The sequence below is a fragment of the Dipodomys spectabilis genome, unplaced genomic scaffold (assembly GCF_019054845.1).
Source record: "Dipodomys spectabilis isolate Male_0828 unplaced genomic scaffold, ASM1905484v1 ptg000042l, whole genome shotgun sequence".
NCBI classification, from domain to species: domain Eukaryota; kingdom Metazoa; phylum Chordata; class Mammalia; order Rodentia; family Heteromyidae; genus Dipodomys; species Dipodomys spectabilis.
The window spans coordinates 2,007,007-2,033,707 of NW_024870719.1; the positions used below are offsets into that span (position 1 = coordinate 2,007,007).

At 43.0% G+C, this 26,701-nt stretch overlaps 1 protein-coding gene across 2 annotated transcripts; it reads right to left on the reverse strand.

Moving 5' to 3' along the window:
- Positions 1-22,191: 22,191 nt before the first annotated feature.
- Positions 22,192-26,361, reverse strand: Cfl2 (cofilin 2). Of its 2 annotated transcripts, XM_042677883.1 has the most exons (5): positions 26,259-26,321; positions 25,445-25,572; positions 24,919-25,226; positions 24,735-24,811; positions 22,192-24,647 (listed from the first exon to the last, which is right to left on the reverse strand). In XM_042677883.1, the coding sequence occupies exons 2-5, from the start codon at positions 25,481-25,483 to the stop codon at positions 24,535-24,537; spliced, it is 537 nt and encodes a 178-aa protein (XP_042533817.1). In that variant the 5' UTR covers positions 25,484-25,572; positions 26,259-26,321; the 3' UTR covers positions 22,192-24,534. The 2 variants fall into 2 exon arrangements, with proteins under 2 accessions (XP_042533817.1, XP_042533818.1); XM_042677884.1 differs by lacking the exon at positions 25,445-25,572 and having other exon boundaries at positions 26,259-26,361.
- Positions 26,362-26,701: the final 340 nt, after the last annotated feature.

Here is a 26,701-nt window from a genome sequence, read left to right on the forward strand (position 1 = left end):
CAAAGTGGCAGAGCACTAGCCTTGAGCAAAAAAGAACTCCAAGTTCAAGCCCCATGTCCAACAGAAGAAAAAGAAAGAAAAAAAAAAGTAAGAATACCTGAATTCATGCCCCAATAAAAGGCACAAAATGAATTACAGCTGGGCACCAGTGGCTCATCCCTGTAATCCTAGCTACTAGGAAGCTGAGATCTGAGGATTGTGATTTGAAGCCAGCCAGGTCAGGAAAGTCCATGAGACTCTTTTTTTTTTTTTTTTTTTTGCCTGCCATGAGGAGGCTTGAACTCTGGGCCTGGGCGCTGTTCCTCAGCTCTTCAGCTCAAGGCTAGCGCTCTAGCGCTGGAGCCACAGCGCCACTTCCGGCTTTTTCTGTTTATGTGGTGCTGAGGAATCGAACCCAGGGCCTCATGCTTGCAAGGCATGCACTCTACCGCTGAGCTACCTTCCCAGCCCCAACATGAGACTCTTATATCCAATAAACTACCAAAAAGCCAGAAGTAGAACTGTAGCTCAAGGGGTAGAGTGCTAGCTTTAAGCAAAAGAAACTTAGGGACAGCACCCAGGCCCTGAGTTCAAACCCTGGGACTCAAAGAAAGAAGGAAAGAAGGAAAGAAAGAAAGAAAGAGGGTTGGGAAGGTAGCTCAGTGGTAGAGCACTTGCCTTGCATGCATGAGGCCCTGGATTCGATTCCTCAGCACCACATAAGCAAAAAAGAAAAAAGCCGGAAGTGGCGCTGTAGCTCAAGTGGTAGAGCACTAGCCTTGAGCTGAAGAGCTGAGGGATAGTGCCCAGGCCCAGAGTTCAGGCCCCATGACCAGACCCCCCCAAAAAAAAAAGAAAGAAAAGAAAGAAAGAAGGAAGGAAAGAAAAGAAAGAAAGAGAGGGAGGAAGGAAGGAAAGAAGAAAAGGAAGGAAAGAAAAGAGCAAGACTGAGGTTATGGATCAGTGATAAGAGTGTCTATCTGGTAATCTCAAATGTTTGGGCTGTTTCCCAGAACTGCAAAAATAAATAAGGAGAGAGAGGAAGAAAGAGGAGGAGAAGGGAAGTAGGACGGGAGGGAAACAGAAAATGAAAAATCAATTAAGAATTAGTAAAAGAGCTGAGCCGATATCTTGAGGAAAAAAGATAAGCAGCTGAAAAGTAAGTATATAAGATGCTCAGGGACTGGGAAGGTGGCTCAGTGGTAGAGCGCTTGTCTTGCATGCATGAGGCCCTCAACACCACATAAGCAAAAAGAAAAAAGCCGGAAGTGGCGCTGTGGCTCAAGTGGTAGAGCGCTAGCCTTGAGCTGAAGAGCTGAGGGACAGTGCCCAGGCCCAGAGTTCAGGCCCCATGACCGGACCCCCCCCCCCCCAAAAAAAAAAGATGCTCCACACCAAATGTTATGGGGAAAATGCAAATGAAAACAAAATTTGGGTGTGGTAGTACAGACCTTTTTTCTAGCACTCAGAAGGCTGAGGAAGGAAGATGAAATCAAGACCTGTCCGGGCTATAGAATGAGAGAGCCTTTCTCAAAAACTCAAATAATAGCCAGGAATCAGTGGTACATGCCTGTAATCCTACATACTCAGGAGGCTGAGATCTGAGGATTGAATGAAGTTCAAAGCCAGACCCGGGGCTGGGATGTAGCTCAGTGGCAAAGCGCTTGCCTAGCAAGTGCAACGTCCTGCGTTCGATCCCCAGTACCAAAAAAGAAAAGAAAAGAAAAGAAAAAAAGAAAAGACAAAGCCAGACCGGGCAGAAAAGTTTATGAAGTTCTTTTTTTTTAATTTAATTTTATTGTCAAGGTGATGTACAGAGGGGTTACAGTTACATATGTAAGGTAATGTACCGAGGCCCTGAGTTCAAGCTTCAGGACAGGCACTAAAGACAAAAAAATCAAACAGCAAAACTACACTGTCTTTTAATGGGACAAAATCTAGGACACTAGCAACATTAAATGTTGGCAAGGATGTAAAGCAGGTGGGAATCGATAGTCACTTTGATGGGTGTATGTTTTGCTCAGAATAACCCTCTCTATTGCTTTCTTTTCATACCTTCACTTAAAAATGAAATATCATCTTACACATGATCAGCAGTTGTCCTTGCAATTTGCCCAGATGACTTGAAAACTGATGTCTTGACAAAAATGACCACCCAGGTATTTATAGCAGCTTTATCTGTAATTGCCAAAATGTGGATGAAAGCAAGATGTCCTTCATAGGCAAGTAGATAAATAATAACCTGTGCTGAGCACTGGTGGCTCACGCCTGTAATCCTAGCTACTCAGGAGGCTGAGATCTGAGGATCTCAAAGCCAGCCTGGGCAGGAAAGTCCAGGAGAGTCTTATCTCCAATTAACCACCAGAAAACTGGAAGTGGCATTGTGGCTCAAGTGGTAGAGTACTTAGCTTGAGCTGAAGAGCTCAGGGACAGTGCCTAGGCCCAGAGTTCAAGCCGTACAACTGACAAAAAAATAAAATAAAATAAATGATAATAATAACCTGTGGTATACTTAGGCAAAAAAAGCACTGAAAAGAAATAAGACATCAAGCCATGAAAATATATAGACGTGCCTCATGTACTCATTACAAAGTAAAAGAAGACTGTACAATATTATGAAAAAGACAAAGCTTCAAGACAATAGACAAGACTCATGGTTGTCAGTGAAACCATTCTGTGTTATATTACTTATAATGATAGATACATGTCATTATATATCTCTTGAAACCTGCAGAATAGGGGGCTGAAGGTGTGGTAAAGTTGAGCCATGCCTCCAGCCCCTTCCTTTGTGTATTTTTTTTCATAGAGAGTTGTACTGTGGTTTGAATTCAGGGCCTTTCAGTTTCACCTGGCTTTTTCACTCAAGGCTGATTTTTTTTTTTTTTTTTTTTTTTTTTGGTTGGTTGGTCATGGGGCTTGAACTCTGGGCCTGGGCACTATCTCAGCTCTTCAGCTCAAGGCTAGCGCTCTACCACTTGAGCCACAGTGCCGCTTCTGGTTTTCTGGTGGTTTATTGGAGATAAGAGTTTCACAGACATTCCTGCCCGGGCTGGTTTTAAACTGCGATCCTCAGATCTCAGCCTCCTGAGTATCTAAGATTACAGGGGTGAACCACCTGTGCCTGGCTTTACTTCCAGCTTTTTGGTGGTTAATTGGGGTTAAAAGTGTCATGAACTTTTCTGCCTGGGCTAGTTTTGGGCTGTGATCCTCAGATGCCACCTGGGTAGCTAAGCTTAGAGGTGTAAGCCACTGGCACTGGCTTTTAATTTTTTTTTTTTTAATAAATTGGAGAGGACTGTTTATTGAGGAGCAGTGAGTGGCACAGAGCTTCCCATGGGATTGGAGGTTGTACCAAGATTTTTTTTAAATCAGTGCCCAGGCCCTGAGTGTAAGCACTAACACCAAATTTTTTTTAAAACATTAATTGTACTTAAGACAACTTTAGAGCATAGTTACCTGCCTCTTCTTCCTCCTCTTCCTCCTCCTCCTGCTCCTCCTCCCCTTCTCTTCCTCCTTCTTCCTCCTCCTCCTCCTCCTCTTCCTTCTTTTTTCTGGTCCTGGGGCTTGAACTCAGGGCCAAGGCACTGTCCCTGAGCTTCTTTTTACCCAAGGCTAGCACTCTACCACATGAGCCACAGCACCACTTTCGGTTTTTCTGTATGTGGTACTGAGGAATTGAACCCAGGGCTTCAGCATGCTTGGCAAGCACTCTATCACTAAGCCACATTCCCAGCCCTGCAATATTCTTGTATCAGTATTCCCCAAATACTCTACTCATTCTTAGAATCACTCACTTGCTTATACAAGGTTCTCAAGAAATAACACCCCTCCAAATTATCTGCATTTCATAATATTCAGCAGTAGCATTCTTTCCTGAATCCACATTTCTTGCTGGAACCCAAACATGAGTGGCCTTTAATGAACCCTGTAACTAATGACATGCTCTGAGGTAGCCTGGCTGCAGAGTGTCGCTGGCTCTTTTGCACCTTTAAAAACAACATGACATGAGCATTCTCATTGCAACCATCCAGAAATAAATAGAACTTCATTAGGATTAAATCAATACATGGGGGTGATGGGAAGAAAGTTCACATTTGCTAAAGGCCCTTGCTGGGTCTTGGGTACGCACAGTCTCAGTTCCTGTCCATTTCCCTGCCCACCTGAGGCTGGGGAAAATGAAAGTGGCTGTGGCTTAAGAACATGCAGCTGGTGAGCAGCTGGAGAAGGAGGTAAAAAGCCAGGTGCCTCTGCCTTCTTTCCAGGGGATCCACACTGATTCACACATGCTCCACCACTTTCCTTGGCATTTTCTGAAACTGTGCTCCACAGTGCTGTAGTGCTTGCTGTGTTACTCATTTTCAGTGATTGCTGAGTTTCTATATTGTTCAATGTATCTGTTGCCTTGTGTCCAAAATCACAGCAGTAGAGGTTAACAAAGAACAGGTTTTTTTTTTCAGATTTTTTATTGTGATTAAGTGGTTACATAATTTCCCAAATTTCACAGTATTGTGGGATAGTGATGCTCAGTTAAAGTCACAAACACATTCTAACTTTGCTGGAGCAAATTGTCTATCACGGTCTATTACATGTATGAGTTCTATGAGCTTTGCGATACAGTTATTTCTTCCACATTGGGTGGTATGTACATTTCTTTTGTTTTGCATAATATCAGCTGTTCCCTCTTTCCCACTTGTTCCCTCCCTCCCATCAAAGAACAGTTTTAAAATAAAGAATGGAGGACAGAAGAGAGAGGTTACAAGAAATGAAGGCAGACTAGCCTCCCCTCTTCTCCCTCCCCCCTTTTTTTTGCATGTCCTGGGGCTTAAATTCTATTCCAGGGCACTATCTCTGAGCTCTTGTGCTGAAAGCTAGCACTCTACTACTAGAGCTATACAGCTCCACTTCTGGCTTTCTGTGGTTAATTGAAGAATCTCACAGACTTTTCTGGCTGGGCTGACTTTGAACTGTAATCCTCAGAGCTCAGCCTCCTAAGTACCTAGGATAACAGGTAGGAGCCATGGCACCCAGCTTCAGACTGGCTTTTTGCTCTATGTACTTATGTAACGTGTGTGTGCGTGTGTGTGTGTGTGTGTGTGTGTGTGTGTGTGTGTGTTGCTTATTTTTTGCTTATTTTGCTCAAAGCTGGTGCTCCACCACTTGAGCCACACCTCCACTTTCAGCTTTCTGCTGGTTATTGGAGATTAGAGACTTTCAGATTTGTCTGCTCAGGCTGGCTTTCCAAACTGCAATCCCCCAGACCTCCGCCTCAGCTCACAGGTGTGAGCCACCAGTACCAGCTAATTTTTTTTTCAATAGAGAAGTTTAAAAAAAAGAATTTATTCAATAGAAGAAGGGACAACAAAGAGACATATTACAGTGTAGATTCTATTTTTATGTTTACATATCTCTACAGATTTGCTGCAAATCTAGATGGATAGATGATAGATAGATAGATAGATAGATGATAGATAGTAATTTAAAGAAAGGTCCCTTTATAGAGAAAAAAGGACCAGGCTTTCATTGTGTAGCTATTTGCTGCTTGCCCTCACCCCACACACAGAAGCACAAACAAAAGCCTCTCATTGTTTCTTCTGACTGAACGGTGGTGATGACTAAGTGGCTGAATAAATCACCCAGAGCTACCACACTCCATTCCCAGTCACTTGACACCATGTAGGGAATACTATGTTGGAAATGCACAGCTGTTCTAGTCTCTGCCACCCCCCGCTGAGCAAGAAATCAGAAGGATTTAAGGCGTAGGAACATAGTCAGTTCTGCTCTAAATGAAATAAGATGTCTCCACTTTCTTATTTCAGGCTGAAATGTGCTTCCCTCTCTTCCTTTTCCCTAGCTGTAGCAAGAGTGTTTTCATAGTAAATTGAAGGCGGAAAGTTAAAAAGGGTTTTGGGTTCTTTTTTATAAACAAGAGCCAAATGAATCCATTCACTGTACCATAAACCCCTGTAAGGTCAGGAAACTCAAGTGTTGTAGGGTTTCTGAGCCGTGAATACCAGTGTAATAATCTCAGCCTGATGATTCACTCTGCTGAAGAGAGTTCATGGCAGAGTGGCACAAAACAGCTCTCCCTTCCCCTCCCTCCCTCCTCTGTTACTTGTAGTGTTGTGAAACCGAAGGAAAGCCGGCAGATTGTGAAGGCTCTATTTATCCTGATTATTCTGGCAGAAATTCCCTTGTTAGGTGGCAAAAGCACCTCAAATCTCTTTCGAACCTTCAGCAATTGGCACCCTTACTTTCTTTGCTCACACTGGCTGCCTGCAGATGGATTCAGCAGTACCTCATGGGTGGGACAAAATGTACACATATACACACATAAGCAAATGCACACATACATACGCACACACATGTAAATATACATACATAGATACAGAGAATTTGTATGGGTTTGTATATACATAATAGTTATATATAGGAAGAGAGAGACACAGACAGACAAAACATATGTCAACAACAACAACAACAACAAAAAATCCCAAAAGTCAAGAAACTGAGGGTCAAGAAACTGGCTGGGAATGTGGCTTGGTGGTCAAGTGCTTGCCTTGCATGCATGAAACAAGCCCTGGGTTTGATTCCTCAGTACCACATAAACAGAAAAGCCTGGAAGTGGCGCTGTGGCTCAAGTGATAGAGCACAGAGAGGCTCAGGGACAAGAGCACAGGTCCTGAGTTCAAGCCCCAGGACCAGAAAAAGAAAAGAAAAAAGAAAAGTGAAGAGGGGTGGGAAGGTGGCTCAGCTGTAGAGTGCTTGCCTTGCATGCATGAGGCCCTAGGTTCAATTCCTCAGCACCGCATAAGCAGGAAAAGCCGGAAGTGGTGCTGTGGTTCAGTGGTAGAGCTCTGGCCTTGATCTGAAGAGCTGAAGGACAGTGCCCAGGCCCAGAGTTCAGGTGCCACGAAGAAGAAAAGAAAAGAGAACTGAGGGTTTAATTGGGCACTGTTGGCTCATGCCTTTAACACTAGCTACTCAGGAGGCTGAGATCTTGAGGATCATGGTTTGAGGCTACTCCAGGTAGAAAGTGCTAGACGTCATCTCCAAAATAAACAGCAAAAAAATAGGGCTAGGGGCTAGGAATGTGGCTTAGTTGTAGAGTGCTTGCCTGGCATGTATGAAGCCCTTGGTTCCACACAAATAGAAAAAGCCTGAAGTAGCACTGTGGCTCAAGTGGTAGAATGCTAGCTAGCCTTGAGTAAAAAGCTCAGGGACATTGCCCAGGCCCTAAGTTCAAGCCTCAGGATTGGCAAAAAGAAAGCAAGAAAGCAAAGAAGGAAGGAAGGAAGGAAGGAAGGAAGGAAGGAAGGAAGGAAGGAAGGAAGGGAGGGAGGGAGGGAGGGAGGGAGGGAAGGAGGGAGGGAGGGAGGGAGAGAGAAGAGAGAGAGACAGAGAGAGACAGAGAGAGACAGAGAGAGAAACAGGGCTAAAAAAATGGCCCAAATATTGAGCACTAGTTGAAAAAAAGAAAAAAATCCAGGCCCTGAGCTTAAATCCCAGTACAAGAACAAGAAAAACAAACCCTAAGAACCTACATAATAGCATTTACTTTCCTTTTACTTGCCTTTCTAGCTTTCTTCCTGATACTTTTAGAAATAAAGGTTCCTCAGCAACTTTTAAATCTAATGATATGTATAAAACCATTTTCTCTTTTGGGGTACTAGGATAGGTACTAGGTGGTACTTGGCCTCGGCAGATGCTGTACCACTTGAGCCATCCCTCTAAGCCGAACTTGCATAAAATCTATTTAACAAGTTGAGTGGATTTGCTGCAGTCATTTGTGACTATATTATGCCTATTTATTTAATATTTTTACTTCTTTTGTCTCTTAAGTCTTTTTTGTAATCACATCTCTGAGGGGGTTTCTACATTCATTGACAAGACTGTCTCTTGTTTTGTTGTTATTGCCTATTTTTAATTGAACAGAAACTTATTTTATGTAACAAGATGTAAGCAATAGAGAAGTTTTGGAGTTAGTTCAGTGGCTCAGTGTGGTCAAGGACACAGATTCTTTCCACTTGTTCCCTGGCCATCCCAAGCAAATTGGCTTTTGTCCCTCAGCTTGTCCCTTCATGGTCTCCTCAGCAACTTCTCTTCCTGATGATTATTCTACCCCTTCCTACACCCCCAGTTCCAGCATCTGCTCTGGTTCCCTGACCTAAAGGAGTCTTGGGGCTTTGCACCTCTCTCCTGGCCTGCACCCAGCTCCTGCAGAAGGTTATCTGATCTGACACCAGCTGGCATTGCTTCGCCCCCAGGGTCCTCCTCCTGCCTCGTGTTCATTTATTCACATCTCAAATTAAAAGTGTTTTGCTTTTTTACCTGGCCACTCCATTTGTTTATCTCCTTCTAGGACCCCCCTCTCCTGGCTTTTCTGGGTCACCAGCTGCCTCTCACTGGTCTGTAACTGGTCACTGTATATATACTGTTAACCTTTAGTATTCCATTTCAGTGTTGTCTCAAGCTAAGAACTGAAAATAAGTGGAATTATAACCCGTATGAGCTTTTAAAATTTTTTTCTTTTACTTTAAGCACACCATGAGGGCAGAGCATGGTGGCACATACACTTGCAATCCCAGCTACTTGGGAAGCAGAGATAGAAGGATTCAGGTTTAAGGTCATCCTGGGAATAAAAAGTCAGCAAGAGCTCTTCTCAACTGACAAACCAGGCCTGATAGGTTACCTTTTAATGAATCCATGTCAGAAAAGACATTCTTAATCCCTAATTTCCAGGCTTGTGCACTAAATTTGTTACCAGAAATTTAGGGCTGACTTCAGTCCTTGTATCTGGCAAGAGAAGAATCCAGGCATGAGGAGAACATAAGTAAAGGTGATAGGAAAGTGCATTAGAAAAGAACTCCATTCTTCTGGGGGGAGGGGCAAATGGGGGCACAGAAAGGAGGGAAGAAGGATGAACAAAAGCAATCATACTCTTCAGTAGACACTAGGTAGAAAATGATCTTTGTAACTTGTGGGCAAGGATAGGAGAGGGAAACTGGGGGAAAATAAAGGAAGGGGTGACATGATCCAAAAAAGAAATATACTCATTACTTATGAAATGGCAAGACAGAATTTTAGCCCATCTCAGACATCCTGGCTATCTCCTTCATTGCAGAGATTAGCTTTGGATTAAATAGGAAGAACTAACATTCTTTTTATTTTTTTGCCAGTCCTGGGGTTTGAACTCAGGGCCTGAGCACTATCCCTAAGCTTCTTTTGCTCAAGGCTAGCAGTCTACCACTTGAGCCACAGTGCCACTTCCAGCTTTTTCTCTTTTATTTTTTTTCCAGCTTTTTCTCTTTATGTGGTAATGAGGAATCAAACCCAGGGCTTCATGTATGCTAGGCAAGCACTCTACTACGAAGCCCCTTCCTTGAATTTTTGTTGTTGTTTGTTTTTGTGCTGGTCCTGAGACTTAGAGCCTTACCTTTAGCTTTTCCACTCAAAGCTGGTGCTCTCTCACTTGATCACACCTTCAGTTCTGGCATTTTGTCAGGCAATTAGAGACAAGAGTCTCTTAGATTTGTCTCCTTGAGCTGGCTTTGAGCCATGATCCTCAGATCTCAGACTCCTGAGTAGCTAGGTGGATGACAGTCATGAGCCATTGCTGTTGGCTTTCACTAAATTTTTTTTTTTAAAGAAGGAACAAATGCAGTGCAACTTGACTAAATGAGACACAGTGTTGTTACTGTGTATAGTTTTTGTATGTTTGAACATGTGCATGCATACATCTGTGAGTGTGTGAGGAGGGTTTTTAAGTTTATATTTAGAATCTTCAAAGGTATAATCATTTAGGAAAGCAGATGAGATCATGGTCTATTTAAAACTTCCATTAACAGTCTAATGGGTGGGCATGCTGGTGAGTGATGCTCCTTCCTGAAGACCAAGGCTGCTTAGTCTCTTCTCTGAACCATCCATCACTTCCCACAGCAATGCTCACAGCACAGGGAACCCACGCAGGAGGTCGCCGATGGCGGTCACTACAGTTTCTCACTCACACACATGCATGGCTCACTTGGCTCTGTCAGCTGCCCTGGGTTGTTAGGGCAGGTAGGAGAAACCCATGAAGGTAGGAGAGAACACATCATCTTTTTGGGTGAGTGTCCCTTAACTTTGTTGCTTAAGGAGATGGCTTGACCACTTGTGCCATAGCTTCACTTCCAGCTATTTGCTGTTTAAGTAGAAGTAAGAATCTCTCAGATTTGTCTACCTGTGGTGGCTTTGAGCTATGAACCTCAGATCTCAGCCTCCTGAGCAGTTTAGGATTACAGGCATGAGCCATCAGCTCTGGACCACACACATCTTTTTAATCCATCTGTACACAGGTCTGGTGAGGGAGACATCACCTGTCCACTTACACATGGGAACAGGAAGCTCCCAAATAGCATTTACTCAATCCCAAAGCTGACCAATGGTAGAGCTGAGGACTTTCCACTAGAAAAATTCTGACAAATATTTATAACATTGACTCATAGTTTACAACATTAACAACTGGTTGCAGACCAAACTGATCATTTGCTCTAGGGAAGATGAGCTCTGCATCTTTGTCCCTTGAGGGTAGGTGTTTCCTCTGAGCCTTAAGGGAGAGTCTGTAATTGTTTGGATCTCATGTTGTGAGGAGCAAGTCTTCAAACAGTTGGGCTGTTATTTAGGGGTCTTTAGCACTGATTAAAGTTGGGGTGGGGGCTGCAGAAGCAGCTGTGACTCAAAGAAACAAAGTCCATTGTTTTTGGTAAGCTAAATAAGATTAGGTTTTAAAAAAAAAATTAGTTTTTTGGGGGTAGTTGGTTTTTTTGTTTTTTGTTTTTGGTTGATTGTGGGGCTTGAACTCTGGGCCTGGCGATGTCCCTCAGCTCTTCAGCTCAAGGCTAGCACTCTACCACTTGAGCCACAGCACCACTTCCGGCTTTTTCTGTTTATGTGGTGCTGAGGAATCGAACCCAGGGCCTCATGCATGCAAGGCAAGCACTCTACCACTAAGCCACCTTCCTAGCCCATTAGGTTTTGTTTAAATGGTTCTTATGGAGGAGGAACAGAATAAGTGGGAACAGCCTATACTAAGCAAAAGGAAAGAAATGTAAACATCACCTGATCTGGAAAAAATAACTTGAATTGTCAAAGCCCATAGAATTCACAAACTGGGGCTGGGAAGGTGGCTCAGTGGTAGAGCGCTTGCCTTGCATGCATGAGGCCCTGGGTTCGATTCCTCAGCACCACATAAGCAAAAAGAAAAAGCCGGAAGTGGCGCTGTGGCTCAAGTGGTAGAGCGCTAGCCTTGAGCTGAAGAGCTGAGGGACAGAGCCCAGGCCCAGAGTTCAGGCCCCACTACCGGACCCAAAAACAAACAAACAAACAAACAAACACAGGACCTCCTAGATTCTCCACAGATCACATGAGCACTCACTAATTTGTTTAGTAATACTTAGATTTGAATGTTAATGTTCATAGAAGGATTTTAAGTGCTGGAGGTTGAAATTAGGGGCTGGAAAAGGTGAAGCATGAGCAATATTAGGAGGTATTTAGAAAAGGAAGTTTACAGGGGCTGGGAAGGTGGCTCAGTGGTAGAGTGCTTGCCTCACATGCATGAGGTCCTGGGTTCGATTCCTAAGCACCACATAAGCAGAAAAAGTCAGAAGTGGCGCTGTGGCTCAAGTGGTAGAGCACTAGTCTTGAGCTAAAGAGCTGAGGGACAGTGCCCAGGCCCAGAGTTCAGGGCCCACGACCCCCTTCTACCACCAAAAAAAAAAAAAAAAAAGGAAATTACTGGAGATAATAGTTGGAAACTGTCTCTCAACCTCACCAGATCCCAGAGTATTGGCTTCTTTCCCTTGATAAGCTTCTCAAGAGTATATCTGAAGCAGGGCCCAATGGCTTGTAATCCAAGCTACACAGGAGGTTGTGATCTCAGGATAGTTGTTGGAAGCCAGCTCAAGGACAGTGCCTAGCCCTGACTTTAAGACCCAGAACTGGTACAAAAACAAAACAAAACAATACAAAAAACTAGAAAGGTACAGCTCCACCACAATAATCCACATGGAGTACAGAACTCCCACAGGAAGAGTTCTACTTTGGTCCTAGATCTGCAAAATTATTTAATGCAAATAGTGATTTTTTAAAAAAAAGGTCCTTTTTGTTCTTGATATTAAGGAGCTGTTCTCAGTGAAGAGCAAGTTTGTTGGAACCTCGTTACAACAATTCTGTAGAGAAAAATGTCTGTTTCTTTCACATTTGTTTTCTCTAAGTGAAACTCACTTCTAGAAATCTTTTCATGGTTGGATCCCTTTTTCTTTTTTTGGGGGGGGGGGAGAGTCCAGTTGGGGGGCCTGAACTCTGGGCCTGGGCGCTGTCCCTCAGCTCTTCAGCTCAAGGTTAGCGCTCTACCACTTGAGCCACAGTGCCACTTCTGGCTTTTTTCTTTTTTTTTTTTTGTCGGTCGTGGGGCTTGAACTCTGGGCCTGGGCGCTGTCCCTCAGCTCTTCAGCTCAAGGTGAGTGCTCTACCACTTGAGCTACAGCGCCACTTCCGGTTTTTCTGGTGGTTTATTAGAGATAGGAGTCTCACGGTCTCTCCTGCCCGGGCTGGCTTTGAACCGTGATCCTCAGATCTCAGCCTCCTGAGTAGCTAGGATTACAGGCGTGAGCCACCGCGCCCAGCTTGGCTTTTTTCTTTTTGCTTATGTGGTGCTGAGGAATCGAACCCAGGGCCTCATGCATGCAAGGCAAGCGCTCTACCACTGGGTCACCTTCCCAGCCCCTGGATCCCTTTTTCCTGCCTCCCTTTGATGTTTACTTGGTTGCTTATCTTGGAGTACTTACAAGTTCAAAGGTCTATTTTGTCTCTCCAACTGATTTATGAAAGTACCCTTGATCAGGAGCTCATACCTATAATCCTAGCTACTCAAGAGGCTGAGATCTAAGGATCTTGATTCAAAGCAGCCTGGGCAGGAAAGCTCGTGAGCCTCTTTTATCTTCAGTTAACCACCAGAAAACCAGTAGTGCTGCTATGGCTTAAAGTGGTAGTGTTAGCCTTGAGTGAAAAAGCTCAGAGACAAGCCCAAGGCCCTGAGTTCAAATCTATTTGGGACACATTGTTTACATGTGTGGAAAAATGAAACCCTTCTTATACAACTATTATGCTAATAAAAAATAAATAAATAAAAAAGTGCCCTTGCGTAGCTGATTTCTCAGGAAGGCCAGAATGATGTTCTACAAATAAGACATTCAATAAATGCTTCCTGATGAGTATAAGGCTGCTCAGAAAAGTGAACTTACTATAAAAGCAAGATTAAAAAACTATGGGGCTGGGAAGGTGGCTCAGTGGTAGAGTACTTGCCTTGCATGCATGAGGCCCTGGGTTTGATTCCTCAGCACCACATAAGCAGAAAAACAAAACAAAACAAAACAAAAAACTAGTGTAGTGCTGAGTACTAGTGGCTCACATCAATAATCCTAGCTACTTAGGAGGCTGAGATCTGAGGTTCAGGGTTTGGAATACGTCCTTGGCAGGAAAGTCTGTGCAACATTTATCTCTGATTGACCACCAAAAAGCTAGAATTGGAGCTGTGGCTCAAGTGGTAGAGTGTCAACCTTTACAGGAAAAGCTAAAGGGCAGCACCTAGGACATGAGTTCAAGTCCTAATGTTGGGGAAAAGTAGATATATGGCTATCCACTCCCCCTTTTTTTTTGAGGCTAAGTATTACCATATAGATGGGTTTCAAATTATTATTTTTTTTTGGTCGGTCGTGGGGCTTGAACTCTGGGCCTGGGCGCTGTCCCTCAGCTCTTCAGCTCAAGGCGAGCGCTCTACCACTTGAGCTACAGTGCCACTTCCAGTTTTCTGGTGGTTTATTGGAGATAGGAGTCTCACGGTCTCTCCTGCCCGGGCTGGCTTTGAACCGCGGTCCTCAGATCTCAGCCTTCTGAGTAGCTAGGATTACAGGCGTGAGCCACCAGCGCCCGGCGAGTTTCAAATTATTTAATATAGGCTGGCTTTGAGTTTGAAATCCTCATGCCTCAACCTCTCAAGTGTGTATTCAACAGACCTATAACTCTCACATGTTACGTGTGCGTGTAGTACCAGGGCTTGAATTCCAGGTCAAACTTTCCTGTTTTTTTGTTTGTTTGCTTGTTTGTCTGGCTTTTGGCTGGTCAATTGGAGTGGGGTCTCAAAAGACTTTTCTGCCCAGGCTAGCTTCAAATCTTGATTCTCCAAGTGTCAGTCTCCTAAACTACTGGTGTGCACGGGGCTCATACTAGTAAGTTTTATGCCAATGGCTAACAAAACATTACTTTCATTGAAGATGTATGACACTGTAATCCCAGTACTTGGGAGGCTGAGGTAGGAGGATTTAGAGTTTGAACCCAGTCTCAGCTACATACATAGTGAGAACTTGTCTTGATTTAAAAAAAAAAAATGTTTTCCTTTCCAAACATTTGTGAATTTCCTGTTGTTTATTTAAGTAATCTTAAATAGCCAGGCTTATGTGGCATATACCTGCAATCCCAGCATGTAGAAGGCTGAGGTAGACTTGAGTATGAGGCTAGTCTGGGCTACATAGTAACATCCTGTGGTTAAAACCCTTAAATGAGGCTGGGAATGTGGCTTAGCGGTAGAGTGCTTGCCTAGCATGCATGAAGCCCTGGGTTTGATTCCTCAGTACCACATATGCATAAAAAGCCGGAAGTGGTGCTGTGGCTCAAGTGGTAGAGTGCTAGCTTTGAGCAAGAGCAGCTTAGGGACAGTGTCCAGGCCCTGAATTCAAGCCCCAGGACTGGCACACATACACACCAACAAAAAACCTCAATGAGGGGTTGGTAAGGATGGGAGAGAATGATGAAAGGGGTGACATCAATCAAGACGTATTGTAGTCATAAACTTCTGTTGAGTGGCAGATCCTTTGTACAAGTACTTAAAGATAATTTAAAAAAAAAAAAAAAAACTGTAAATGTCAGCAATACTAAAAGTCAAAATTTCTAAATAACAGTACCAAATTTTCTCAGTAACAACTTCTTTGCGATTAATTGTAACACTAATCACATTCATCAAGACTGGTCAATTCTACCTACCTCTCAGAGATACTGGCCGCAAATGAGCTCCACTATCTTGTCCCAGGCCTCCAATTTCTTCCTTCCATACATACTCACCATGGTCACAAAACCACCAACCACACTTTGCACTTAACTATGATCCTCTTCTTCAAATAAGGAGCTGCTCCTCAGCACTCATGGCTTCATGTTTGCCCTTATTAACATGGTGTCTGTGGCCCTCAGGATCTTGCTCATACCCACCTCTCCCATATATTCTCCTCACATGCTTCCCGCTTGACTCAGCAGCTGTGACAAGCTCTTCTCCGCCCCTGCCATAGCTTTTCTTACTCCAGGACAACCCTTTCCTGACTTTTGGGAAACTCTCATCAGACCTCACAGCCCAACTCAAATATCTCTCTAAAGCCCCCTCTTCTCTCCCATAGTATTGTGTGTAGCACACTGTACTACAATGTGCCCTTTCTATGTGACAGTAAGCCTTCTGAGTGTCCAAGTGTTTGGTTTTGTTGAACTGAGTTGAGTTTGACCTACTGATGTGAGGAATTGGGAAAGGGAGATGGGATGCCTCCCCAGTGATTCACAGTGGCCAGGATGATCATGTTTCTCCACAGTAAACATAAATCTTCCCTAGCTTTAATCACGGGGATTACCAGACCCTCTTGGAAAAGTACACAAAATGCAAGCTTGTTAAATGAAAATCAGAGACCATTAGTCAATATTTGGTAAATGCACCGGATTAGTAAATATTACTTTTAAAAAATCATATACAGAATGTCATGACAAGTATAAAACATACACCTCCTGGTTTATTTTAAATCTCTTAGTAGAGACAAAGTAGATTAGAAGATGGTTTATTAACACTATATCAGGAAGTAGCATACTTTACCATTCAAATAACAGGAGAAAAGTAGAGCTTGGATATACTGGAAACTATTATTTTGCAAAATATTATTTGGGGGAATAAAGCTCATGCAAGTGGTCCTTATTATTCAGTCCCAATTAACAAAAGTAGGTTGAAAGCCAGGCACCTGTGGCTCATAATCTGAGCTATACAGGAGGCTGAGATCTGAGGATTACAGTTCTAAGCCAGAACTGGGCAGGACAGTTTGTGAGACTTCAGCTAACCATCAACAAGCTGGAAGTGGAGCTGTGGGCTCAAGTGATAGAGCACTAGCCTTGAGCAAAAAAACTCAGATACTGAGTTTAAGTCTCTGCCCCCCACCACCTAAGAAAATTAGATGAAACAAGAAATTTAAGAAGTTCAAAAATCTATGGCTGATGGTAGTCAGTCACTCAGCATCCAAACAGGTATAATGCATAATTGAGACTTAAATCTGATTACAGTCACAAAAGCTCTTTCTGGAATCAAAAGTATAAAAGAATCTGCACAAACAGAACTGAGAGAGTAGCTCAACTGGCACAGACATCTGCCTGGCAAGTGAGAGGCCCTGAGTTCAAACCCTAGTACCACCAGAAAGAAAAAAAAGAAGGTAAAGTCTTCCCTCTTAAGCAGGATCTAGAAATAATTTAAACCTAGTTTTAACTACAGGTACTTTTAACACAAGTAATTAGCATTATTTATACCTAGTTGATTTGTTCTTTTCTGTGTTTTAGAGGTTCCACATTGAACACGGATTTAAAAACATTTTGTCAGTTGTGAGGCTTGAACTCAAGGTCTGGGTGCTGTCCCTGAGCTTTTCTCAAGGCTACCACTTTGAACCACAGCTCCATTTCGGTTTTCTGATGGTTAATTGGAGATGAGTCTCACAGACTTTGCTGCCCAAGCTGGCTTTAAACCAGGATCCTCAGCTCTCGGCCTCCTGAGTTGCTAGGATTACACAACCGAGCCACCAGTGCCTCACTGGACATGGGTTATTTTTTAATTATTGACATTTTATTTTCAAAAATAATGATTTAACAAAATAATGGATGAGCTATGTTTTCCTTGAAATGATTCTTAACATAAAGTTGTGGGATTGATGGATGAAAAACAATTATTTTTTAAGAAAGTACTTACCAATATCTTTCTGAAATCCTAAATGAAGTATAAGGACATGGGTTATTTTTTTTGTTTGTTTGTTTTTGGTCCGGTCGTGGGGCCTGAACTCTGGGCCTGGGTGCTGTCCCTCAGCTCTTCAGCTCAAGGCTAGCGCTCTACCACTTGAGCCACAGCGCCACTTCCGGCTTTTTTCTTTTTGCTTATGTGGTGCTGAGGAATGGAACCCAGGGCCTCAGGCATGCAAGGCAAGTGCTCTACCACTGAGCCACCTTCCCAGCCCCGACATGGGTTATTTTTAAAATAAAAATACATACAATAAAAAGAAAACAACATAATTATGGGAGTGGTAACATACATCTATAAATCCCATCACTTGAGAAGCTAAGGCATGAGAGTAATTACTTGGAGGCCAGCCTGAAATACGTAGCAGAGACTATCTTGAAACAAAAACCACAGGGTATAGTAGCACATGCCTGTAACCCTAGCACTAGGATGCTAAGGCAGGATTGAGTTGGGAGGTCAGACTGGACTACATAAGACCTTGTCTTCAGACAAACAAAACACATTCATATGTAGAAGAATGTGAGCCACTTTTAGCCGCCCCCCCCTTTTTCCTTGTAGGTCATGGGGCTTGAACTCTAGGTCTAGGCGTTGTCCCTGAGCTCTTTAGCTCAAGGCTAGTGCTTTACCACTTGAGCCAGGGTGCCACTTCCAGTTTTCTGAGTGGTTATTGGAGATAAGAGTCTCACGGACTTTCCAGCCCATTTTAGCCCTATTTTTAAGTCCTTTTTCTTTCCTCCTTTTTTTTTTTGAGACAGTCTTTCAATCTTCTTGCCTCAGCACCAGCAGTCAGAATACTAGGATTGTAGAAGTGGGCCTCTGTTCCCAGCTAATCACTCTATTTCTTAAGAACTACTGCACCATGATAAATATATAAAGCCTTTTTTCAGTCTAGGAGTATGGCTCAGTAGTAGAATGCCAGCCTAGCAAGCACAAGGCCTCAAATCCAAACCCTAATGGCACACACAAAAAAATATAAAAACCTACAGTATTTTTCTTTTGTAAGTAATAAAAAAAAACCCAATTCCTAGAATTATATTTCCTAAAAATAAATATAATTTTACACAGCAATTATTTAAAGCAGATTATTTAACATATATTATAAATCAATATTTTTACTTTCCTTTACTTTAAAAACCAGTTAGGGGGCAAGGTGTCCCTGGCTCCTGCCTATAGCCCTAGCTACTCAGGAGACTGAGATTTGAGAATCACAGTTCAAAGCCAGCTCAGACAAATCTGGGAGACTTTTTTTTTTTGGGGTACGGTCATGGGGCCTGAACTCTGGGCCTGGGCGCTATCCCTCAGCTCTTCAGCTCAAGACTAGAGTTCTACCGCTTGAGCCACAGTGCCACTTCTGACTTTTTTCTTTTTGCTTATGTGGTGCTGAGGAATCGAACCCAGGGCCTCGGGCATGCAAGGCAAGCTCTTTACCACTGAGCCACCTTCCCAGCCCTAATCTAGGAGACTCTTATCTCCAATTAAACACCAAAAAGCTGGAAGTGCAGCTGTGGCTCAAGTGGAAGAGTGCTAGCCCTGAGCAAAAGAATCTCAGGGACATTTAGGTACTAAATTCAAGCCCCACTGGGAAGGTGGCTCAGTGGTAGAGCATTTGCCTTGCATTTATGAGGCCCTGGGTTCAATTCCTCAGCACCACATAAGCTAAAAGAAAAAAGCCGGAAGTGGTGCTGTGGCTCAAGTGGTAGAACGCTAGCCTTGAACTGAAGAGCTGAGGGACAGCGCCCAGGCCCAGAGTTCAGGCCCACGACCAAAAACAAAAAAAAATAAAAATAAATTCAAGCCCTGGCACAATAAAACAAAAAAATAAGGAAGCTAAAGGCTAGGGACATGGCTCAGTGGTACAGTGAGAAACTGCCTAGCAAGTGCAAGGCCCTAAATATTTTCAAACCCCAGTACTGCCAAAAGGGGGGGAAAAACCACAAAAAATGTATGTCTAAAGAAAAAAAGAGATACATTCTATTTCAGATTGGGAAAATAATGTATACCAGTGTTGGTACATTCCTTTCACTCTCCAACAAGATTACAAACAGAAACCATACACTATTCTATGTACTTTCATAACAAACTTGTCAATAAGCAGTCCCAACTAATGGAAATGTCATGCTTTTCTTATCTTTACCCTACTAATTTAAACATTAACCTTCACCCATATACCCATATACAGTTCCTTTCCACTTAATTCATTTTCATTAAATACATGTCTCATCTTATTTATAATTTGCATTGTATAGCAAGGCTAATGATTTGTGACTAATTTGGGAGCTACCTCTTTCATACGAGGATCTAGTATGCTTTTAATGAAGACTGGCCAGGCCCTAGAACTCATAGCAACACACACGAAAGCACTGGGCTATATGCCCAGGAATTTTGCAATTTACTAAGTCACTATCAACTTCCTAAGTGAAATATCTGAAATTCCATCTTTAAAAACACATAAAATATGAGAAAACATGCCACAATAGCATATTATTAACATGTTAATAATTAACATTATTAACTGTTTCTTTGGAAATACATTTCTTGCTTCTGTTGAAAAACGACTACTTGGGCAAAAATCTGTTCCAAATTTTTGTTTTGACTAATAAGCTATTAAACTGTGATTCATGTGGTATCAAATGAGCTGTCAAAGACCAAGAGGTAAGTGCATGAAAAGTATTTGGGTGGAGCATCAAGGCTGGGGGAGTGAATGAAGTGGTAGAGCACTCAAGTGTGAGACCATGAGTTCAAACTCCAATACTGGAATAAAGAACTAAGGTGTCAGTGGCTTGTGCTTGTAGTCCTGGCTACTCAGGAGGTTGAGATCTGAGGATCATAGTTCAAAGTATATCCCAGCAAGAGTCTGTAATACTCTTCTCTCCAACTATCTCTGAGCAAACCCCCCCAGGGTTGGCACCCAGATCCTGAGTTCAAGCCCAAATGCACACATGCATGAGCACACATATACACTCAATAAGAAAACCACTAAAGCTACTTCCTAGTGAGCAAGTCTAGAGTACATATAAGAAAAATGTAATGAGGCCGGGCTCTGGTGGCTCAAGCCTGTAATCCTAGCTACTCAGGAGGCTGAGATCTGAGGATCATGGTTCAAAGCCAGCCCGGGCAGGAGAGACCGTGAGACTCCTATCTCCAATAAACCACCAGAAAACCGGAAGTGGCGCTGTGGCTCAAGTGGTAGAGCGCTCGCCTTGAGCTGAAGAGCTGAGGGACAGCGCCCAGGCCCAGAGTTCAAGCCCCACGACCGACAAAAAAAAAAAAAAAAAAAAAAAAAAAAAAAAGAAAAATGTAATGAAATAGCCAACAAACATCTTGTTTCTTAAGACAGGGTCTCATTATGTTGGCCAAGTTACTTTACACCTGGGGGCTCTAGCAATCCTCTTGCTGCAGTCCCTCAATATGCTGAGACTACAGGTAGATGACACCATGACTGGCTGATACTTCACATTTTTAAAGATAACTGCGTTATTAGTTTATCTTATTTACTTGTTTCAGTAATCTTAAAAATGGATTGAGAATATCCCTTCTCTTAGTAATGGAATCATCGCCTTCATGGTCTTTTGATGATAAAAGCATAATCAAAAGCAAGATATGGCTGAGAAGGTGGCTCAGTGGTAGAGTGCTTGCCTCGTATGCACGAGGCCCTGGGTTCAATTCCTCAGCAACACGTAAGCAGAAAAAAGCCGAAAGTGACACTGTGGCTCAAATGGTAGAGCACTAGCCTTGAGCTGAAGAGCTGAGGGATAACGCCCAGGCCGAGTTCAGGCCCCATGACCAACAAAAAAGAAAAAGAAAAAAGAGAAAAAAAAAAGCAAGTTATAATTTCCTTAAATATTGATATTTTAGATGCCTCACTGGATGTAGTAAAGTCTCTTTTTGAGACTCGGCTACTTTATATATCTTATTATTAAAAATAAAGCCAAAGCCCAGAAGGTATAGCAAGGTCCTTTAGTCAAAATAAGGTTCATGTGCTCAAGATGTTTTGCTTCTACCTTTTATTGAGTCTATTCATTTTCTTATACCAGTTGTGACAAAATCTGCAAGTCCACATAAGATGAAAAGCAACAACTAGAAGTAGAGCTGTGGAGCTAGCCTTAAACCAAAAGCTCAAGGCCTTGAGTTCAAGCCTCAGGACTGGCATGCATGTGCGTGTGCACGTGTACACACACACACATACAAAAGAAAAACAAGAAAAGCAACAACTGGTAGAAGCAACGTATATATAAGCAAATATAATATTTGCAAATAGTAGCAAAATGCAAAATCTGACTCTTAATACAACAGGAAAGTCTAAGGAAAACTATGAAACTTGATGCTAGCTGGGAATATGGCTTAGTGGTAGAGTGCTTGCCTAGCATGCACGAAGCCCTGTGTTCAATTCCTCAGTACCTCATACATGTGGCACTATGATTCAAGTGGTAGAGTGCTAGCCTTGAGCAAAAGAATCTCAGGGACAGCACCCAGGCCCTGAGTTCAAGCCCCAGGACTGGCAAAAAACAAAACAAAAGAAGATCCTTCTGAGCTAATTACTATTCTAAGAATTATCATTCCTGTACTTGGGAGAAGGAAGATCAAGGGTTCAAGGCCAGCCCAGGCTGGCCTTAAAACTACTAAAGTTTTAAGCAAAAATAGGTCCAGAAAGTGCAAAACAAGGTATTTTTTAAAGAGGCATACTTACTGTAAATGTTCTTTGACCCCCCTCCAGTTTATTACTGCTGAGATTATTCCTTAACAAAAAAAAAAATGCTTTCAAAGAACATTTTTGCAAAGCCCATTTGCTAAATCTCAAAGGATCTATATCAGAGAAATCTCAAACCTAGCAAGAGGCTTTTTCTAAAAGCACAAGAAAAACACAATGGTAGCCAACCTATTTTAGATAATGATGGAAAACGACAGCTGATAGCCAGTTTAGGACAAATGCCAACTGTTCCCATTTGTCTGAAAATGCTAAAACTACTACTGTAACACTCATTTTTCAAAAGAAAACAGTATGTGAAGCAAGCATATCAACCAAAATACTGAGATACTGGTGCCTCATTTATCCGTAATAATTAAGTTTCAATGTTCCAAAGTATAAGTAAACACACCTCAACAGTTTAAAATATTTTCATGTTTTATTTTTTTAAACATTTGTGATTTTGCAAGCTAGCAGTAAAATATTGCCTTCAATATTTTACTAATTAGCACCGTATACCTTTTAAAGCTAACTGGAACATTGTTTCACTGTAAATGATTGTAAAACAAAGATGATCATTTCAAATGTCTAATCATATGATCAGTTATGAATTAAATCACTATCTTTGGCTCTATGTAAGATGTTTTTCAAAGATGAACTATAAAAGTATCAGTTTGTCAATCTAGCTAGTCAAAGTATCATAAAGTAATATTTGATCTCTGAAATTATTGTGTGGAAATTGAGACACCATTGATAAAGATGAAAGATATCCTATAACTGATTTTTGAAGCAGACCCTTATATTTTTAGAAGAATGAGTAACTCAATGGACAATTCCCTTGGTGCAAGTATCAGTTACACATATGGTTCAGTGTATGCATTTACAAGCATTCTCATGCTTTGCTTATTAGAGTGGCCTTATCAAAATGTCCAGGACAACTCAGAGACAGCTGGAAGCCTGAAATAAAATTGCTCAATGCAAAAAAAATCCCATCATATATATTTTTTTCAATAGACGCCTAGACCTAGACATATAACTCTTCTTTTTAATGTTCTTACCCGAACAATCTTCCTAAAGTATAGTATACTTCCACATATTTAGAAAAAATAAACGACATTTTTTCATTTCCCGTTTTCTGATAAAGGAGTTCTTCAGAGCTCTGGGGTTAAAATTCTGACCCACGATTGAGTGTGCTTACTAGCATGTCTTTTTTGCATACCAGTAGAATCAAGTCCAGTTTTGCCATTTGTGGATAACTATGACAAGATACAAAAGCATGTGTTTGCCATAAATAGCTCTGGCTAACAGCAAACAGCTCACACTGAGATCAAAATCTCTATAAGGAGAGCAATCTGGACCACAGCCAAATCCCACTAGGAATGGTTAAGGATGCAACACCAATTCCTTTTCCCAATTCAATTTGAAAAATATATGAAGAGATAGTATCTGAAATACACATTCCTCAACATCAGAATTATTAAACTTTGAAGGACATTTTACAAATTACTTCCATTATGACCAAATAAGCAATAAAAACATCCTGCTTTTATAACTATTTGGAAATGTAAATGTGAATTAAAAAAACGTATCCTAACTTACCTAGAGAACAAATGAGATAGTAAAGAATATATTTTTAAAAAAGTGTCAAAATGAAAAAAAAAAAAAAAAACAAACCTCCAAACACATAAGGAAATAACCATGTTTTATAAAAGTGTCACTCTAATGATGGTATTCCTCTATTAAGAGACTTTAGGATAGAGCATTTTTAATCCAAAGAAATCTTGTAACTCTAGAAAATATCATGCATTAATGAATGTTGTACAAAAAAAATTTCTCAAGTGACTAGTGCAGAGATTAGCTGTTTAACCTAAAAGTTGTTTCACAAAAATTCCAAGGAAAACAAGGCAACCTTCTGTAATATGCCACCATTTTTATTGCCACGTGGCCATTTTTGTGAGGGTGGGGATCTGATCTCAAAACAATGTTCCATTTAAGGCTCTTTAATACAGAAATTGCCATCACGACTGATATTCAAAATATCCCATAGTGTTGCAAGACTCACTTGGTAAACATAAAACCCTTACACTTAATTCAGTAGTGTACGCTCAATGGAAAACAAAAGGCATTAATAACAGCTCTCTCTTAAAAAGCTATGCAGGTAACAGGAATGAACACTGAGGTACTAGGATAAATTGATGACACAGTAAATGAACTTAATTGGCATTCCTTTTAGGGGATTCAACTCAATACAAAAAAGTGCTTTTAACGCGTAGTGTTATGTCTGTGCTGCCATGTCACAAAAATAGGCTGGCCAAGGCAGGCGAGGTGTATGAATGCTCCAGCGCCTCACAGAACTGCAATCAAGTGCAACTATAAATAATACTGAAAAGTTTACCATCTGACCAGTGGATAATACTTTCAAGGCATTTACTTTGCTTACCCTTTGCAGTATTCCAAGCTATTCACATTGACAATCACATTCACTGTAGTGCTTGCTGCAAGGGAGGCATAGAACCATTTGTTTTGGCTAAAATAAGTCAAAGGCATTCCTTGGGTTCTGCATAAAAGTGACTGTATTCAACAGTCTAATGGCAATCACTGACAGGCTGCTTAAATGAATGATTTCTCCTTCATTCATTGTGTTGCAAGGGCCCAGTGGAAAAGGGAAAAAACAAAACACAAAACCTAATACTATTCCAATGGACTGAGCTGGAGAAACGAAAGCCCCTTAAGATCCAGATGGCACTTGACTATCATTTTACAATGGTTTTCCTTCAAGTGAAACTACTACATTGCCTCCCAATTTCTCTCCAAGTGTTGAACGGTCCTTAATATCATCCAAACCATTTACTTGCCACTCATGTTTAATACCTAAAAAGGAAAAAAAAAAAGAATTCCATTACCAGCAGATAATTAGGAAGGGGTAATTTCTCTGCACAAAATACTCAATGGCTGTACCTGTAAATTTCTTTTTAATGGCATCTTTAGAGCTAGCATAAATCATCTTGCTTTTTAACGGTGCACTTTCAGGAGCCCTATAGGGGAAAAAAAAAGTTGAATCTCATTTATATGAAAAAACAAAAGCCAAACTGACTATGATAATAATAATCCTTGCATTATTTCTTCTTTTGTTTTTACACACCAGAATATAAATACTAGGTCTTCTTTCTTAGACTCTTTTGTTTCGTATGTGGCATCGTACAAAGCATATCGGCAATCATTCAGAGGTAGCAACTTCACAAAGGATGTGTAGGGGTCCTCTACAGTCTCACCAATGTCACCCACCAAGATCTGCTTCGCTTCCTCTACAATGATTTGTCTTTTGTCATCACTTAAACAGAAGAGAACTGCTTTCTTTCTTTTTTTGATCTCCTCTTGTGTGGAAGATTTCCTTACTTTCATATCATTAAAAACTTTGATGACTTCGTCATTCACTGTAACTCCAGATGCCTGGGGGAAAAAAAAATCAACAACAAATAGTCATTGAGAACAAGTCCTTTGATTTTAACCAAAATTCCTATTTGCTGAGAGTGAGAGACCATTAAGAATGGCACCAGACTATGCAAGGAATCCAAACTCATATGCCACATCTTCAAGTATTTGCCTACGGATCCTAATTCAAATTGCCCATTCATGCCTCTTAAAGGGGCACCGGGAAAGATACCAACGGAATGGGGAGAGGAAGGGACGGATACAACTTGTCCCATCCCCGAGATGTTTCCTATTTCACGGGGTGATGTCAGAGCTTCAGGAGCAGCAGCACGAATACCTTCTGTATTGTGTCAACTCTGTGGGCCTTAACAAAAACAAAACAAGACCCACTTTGGGATTTCAGGTAACGCTTCGACTTTTTCCTCTTCTTTTTCTTTCTTTCTTCCAAGCCATCCTATCCATAGCTGTTTCCTCATAAGGAAAGGGAACCAAGTGGAAACTCCAATCGCCTACGTCTACAACACGATCACCCGGGTTCCAGCTCCCAAGCAAGTCAGTCACTTTCAAACTAACGGGCCCGGGTGTAAGAAACGCTTTTCACCGCGGATCGGAAGAGTTTGGAGATCGCCAACTCTCCGGGGTGAGGTTGGATGGCCGCCCAGCGAGACCCTCAGCTCACCCGAAGCCGCCCGAGCACGCCGGGGCGCGCGCGTCGGAAAGCACCGGGAAGCGAAGGGCAGAGGCGGCGCGAGCCCCGGCCGTGCCCCCGCGCGCCCCCCTCCCGGCCCCCCGCGCGTCCCCCGCCCGGCCCGGCCCGGAGGCCGCGACCCCCGCCACCTCGCGCCCGGCCTCCCCGCCCCCAGGAATGCAGGGCCCGGTCAGCGGCGGGGGGGCGGGGGAAGCGGCGGGGCCGCGGCGCCCACCTCGGAGGCCCAAAGCAGGTTAAAATGGCGGCCTCAGCCCCCGGGCCGTGCGGGGCCGTGCGGGGCCACGCGGTGGGCTAGGGTCACCGCGCCTGACAGGGTCCCGGCCTACACGCGGTCGCCTTACCATAGTGCCCGCGGCTGGGACTGCGGCGGCGGCTCGGGCTGGGGCTGGGGCGGCACGAGGAGGAGGAGGAGGAGGAGGAGGAGGAGGAAGAAGAAGAGGAGGAGCAGCGGGAGGGCGCGCAGGCGGCCGGCGGCGGCGAGTGCGGGGCACGCCGGGAGCTGCGGCCGGGGGAGGCGGAGGAGGCTCGGCGGGTGGCAGGCGGCGGGCGGGGCGGTCACGTGGACACGCCCCGGTCCCGGCCCTTGGGCCCTCGTCCTCGGCCTGACCCCGGGCGCCAACCCGCAGGCTCGGGGGCCGGGGGCGGGGGGAACGGGGGGCGGGAGCCCCAGGCTGGGCCCCGCGGCCTCCAGCCCACCGGCCGGCCGCGTCCCCCTCCGGACCCCGGTTTGGGTTTGGGGCGCGCGGGCCCAGCCCGCGAAGGTGGCTCTCTGTTGCATTCACCT

What these genes read in the sequence shown, in the direction of transcription:
- Cfl2 (XM_042677883.1), bottom strand. Translation starts at nt 25,483, where the DNA reads ATGGGACAAGTTGTATCCGTCCCTTCCTCTCCCCATTCC. An exon ending in TCCCTTCCTCTCCCCATTCC is followed by an intron (nt 25,227 to 25,444) that starts GTTGGTATCTTT and finishes TTTTTCCCCCAG; the next exon opens with GCATCTGGAGTTACAGTGAA. An exon ending in CATTAAAAAGAAATTTACAG is followed by an intron (nt 24,648 to 24,734) that starts GTACAGCCATTG and finishes TTTCCTTTTTAG; the next exon opens with GTATTAAACATGAGTGGCAA.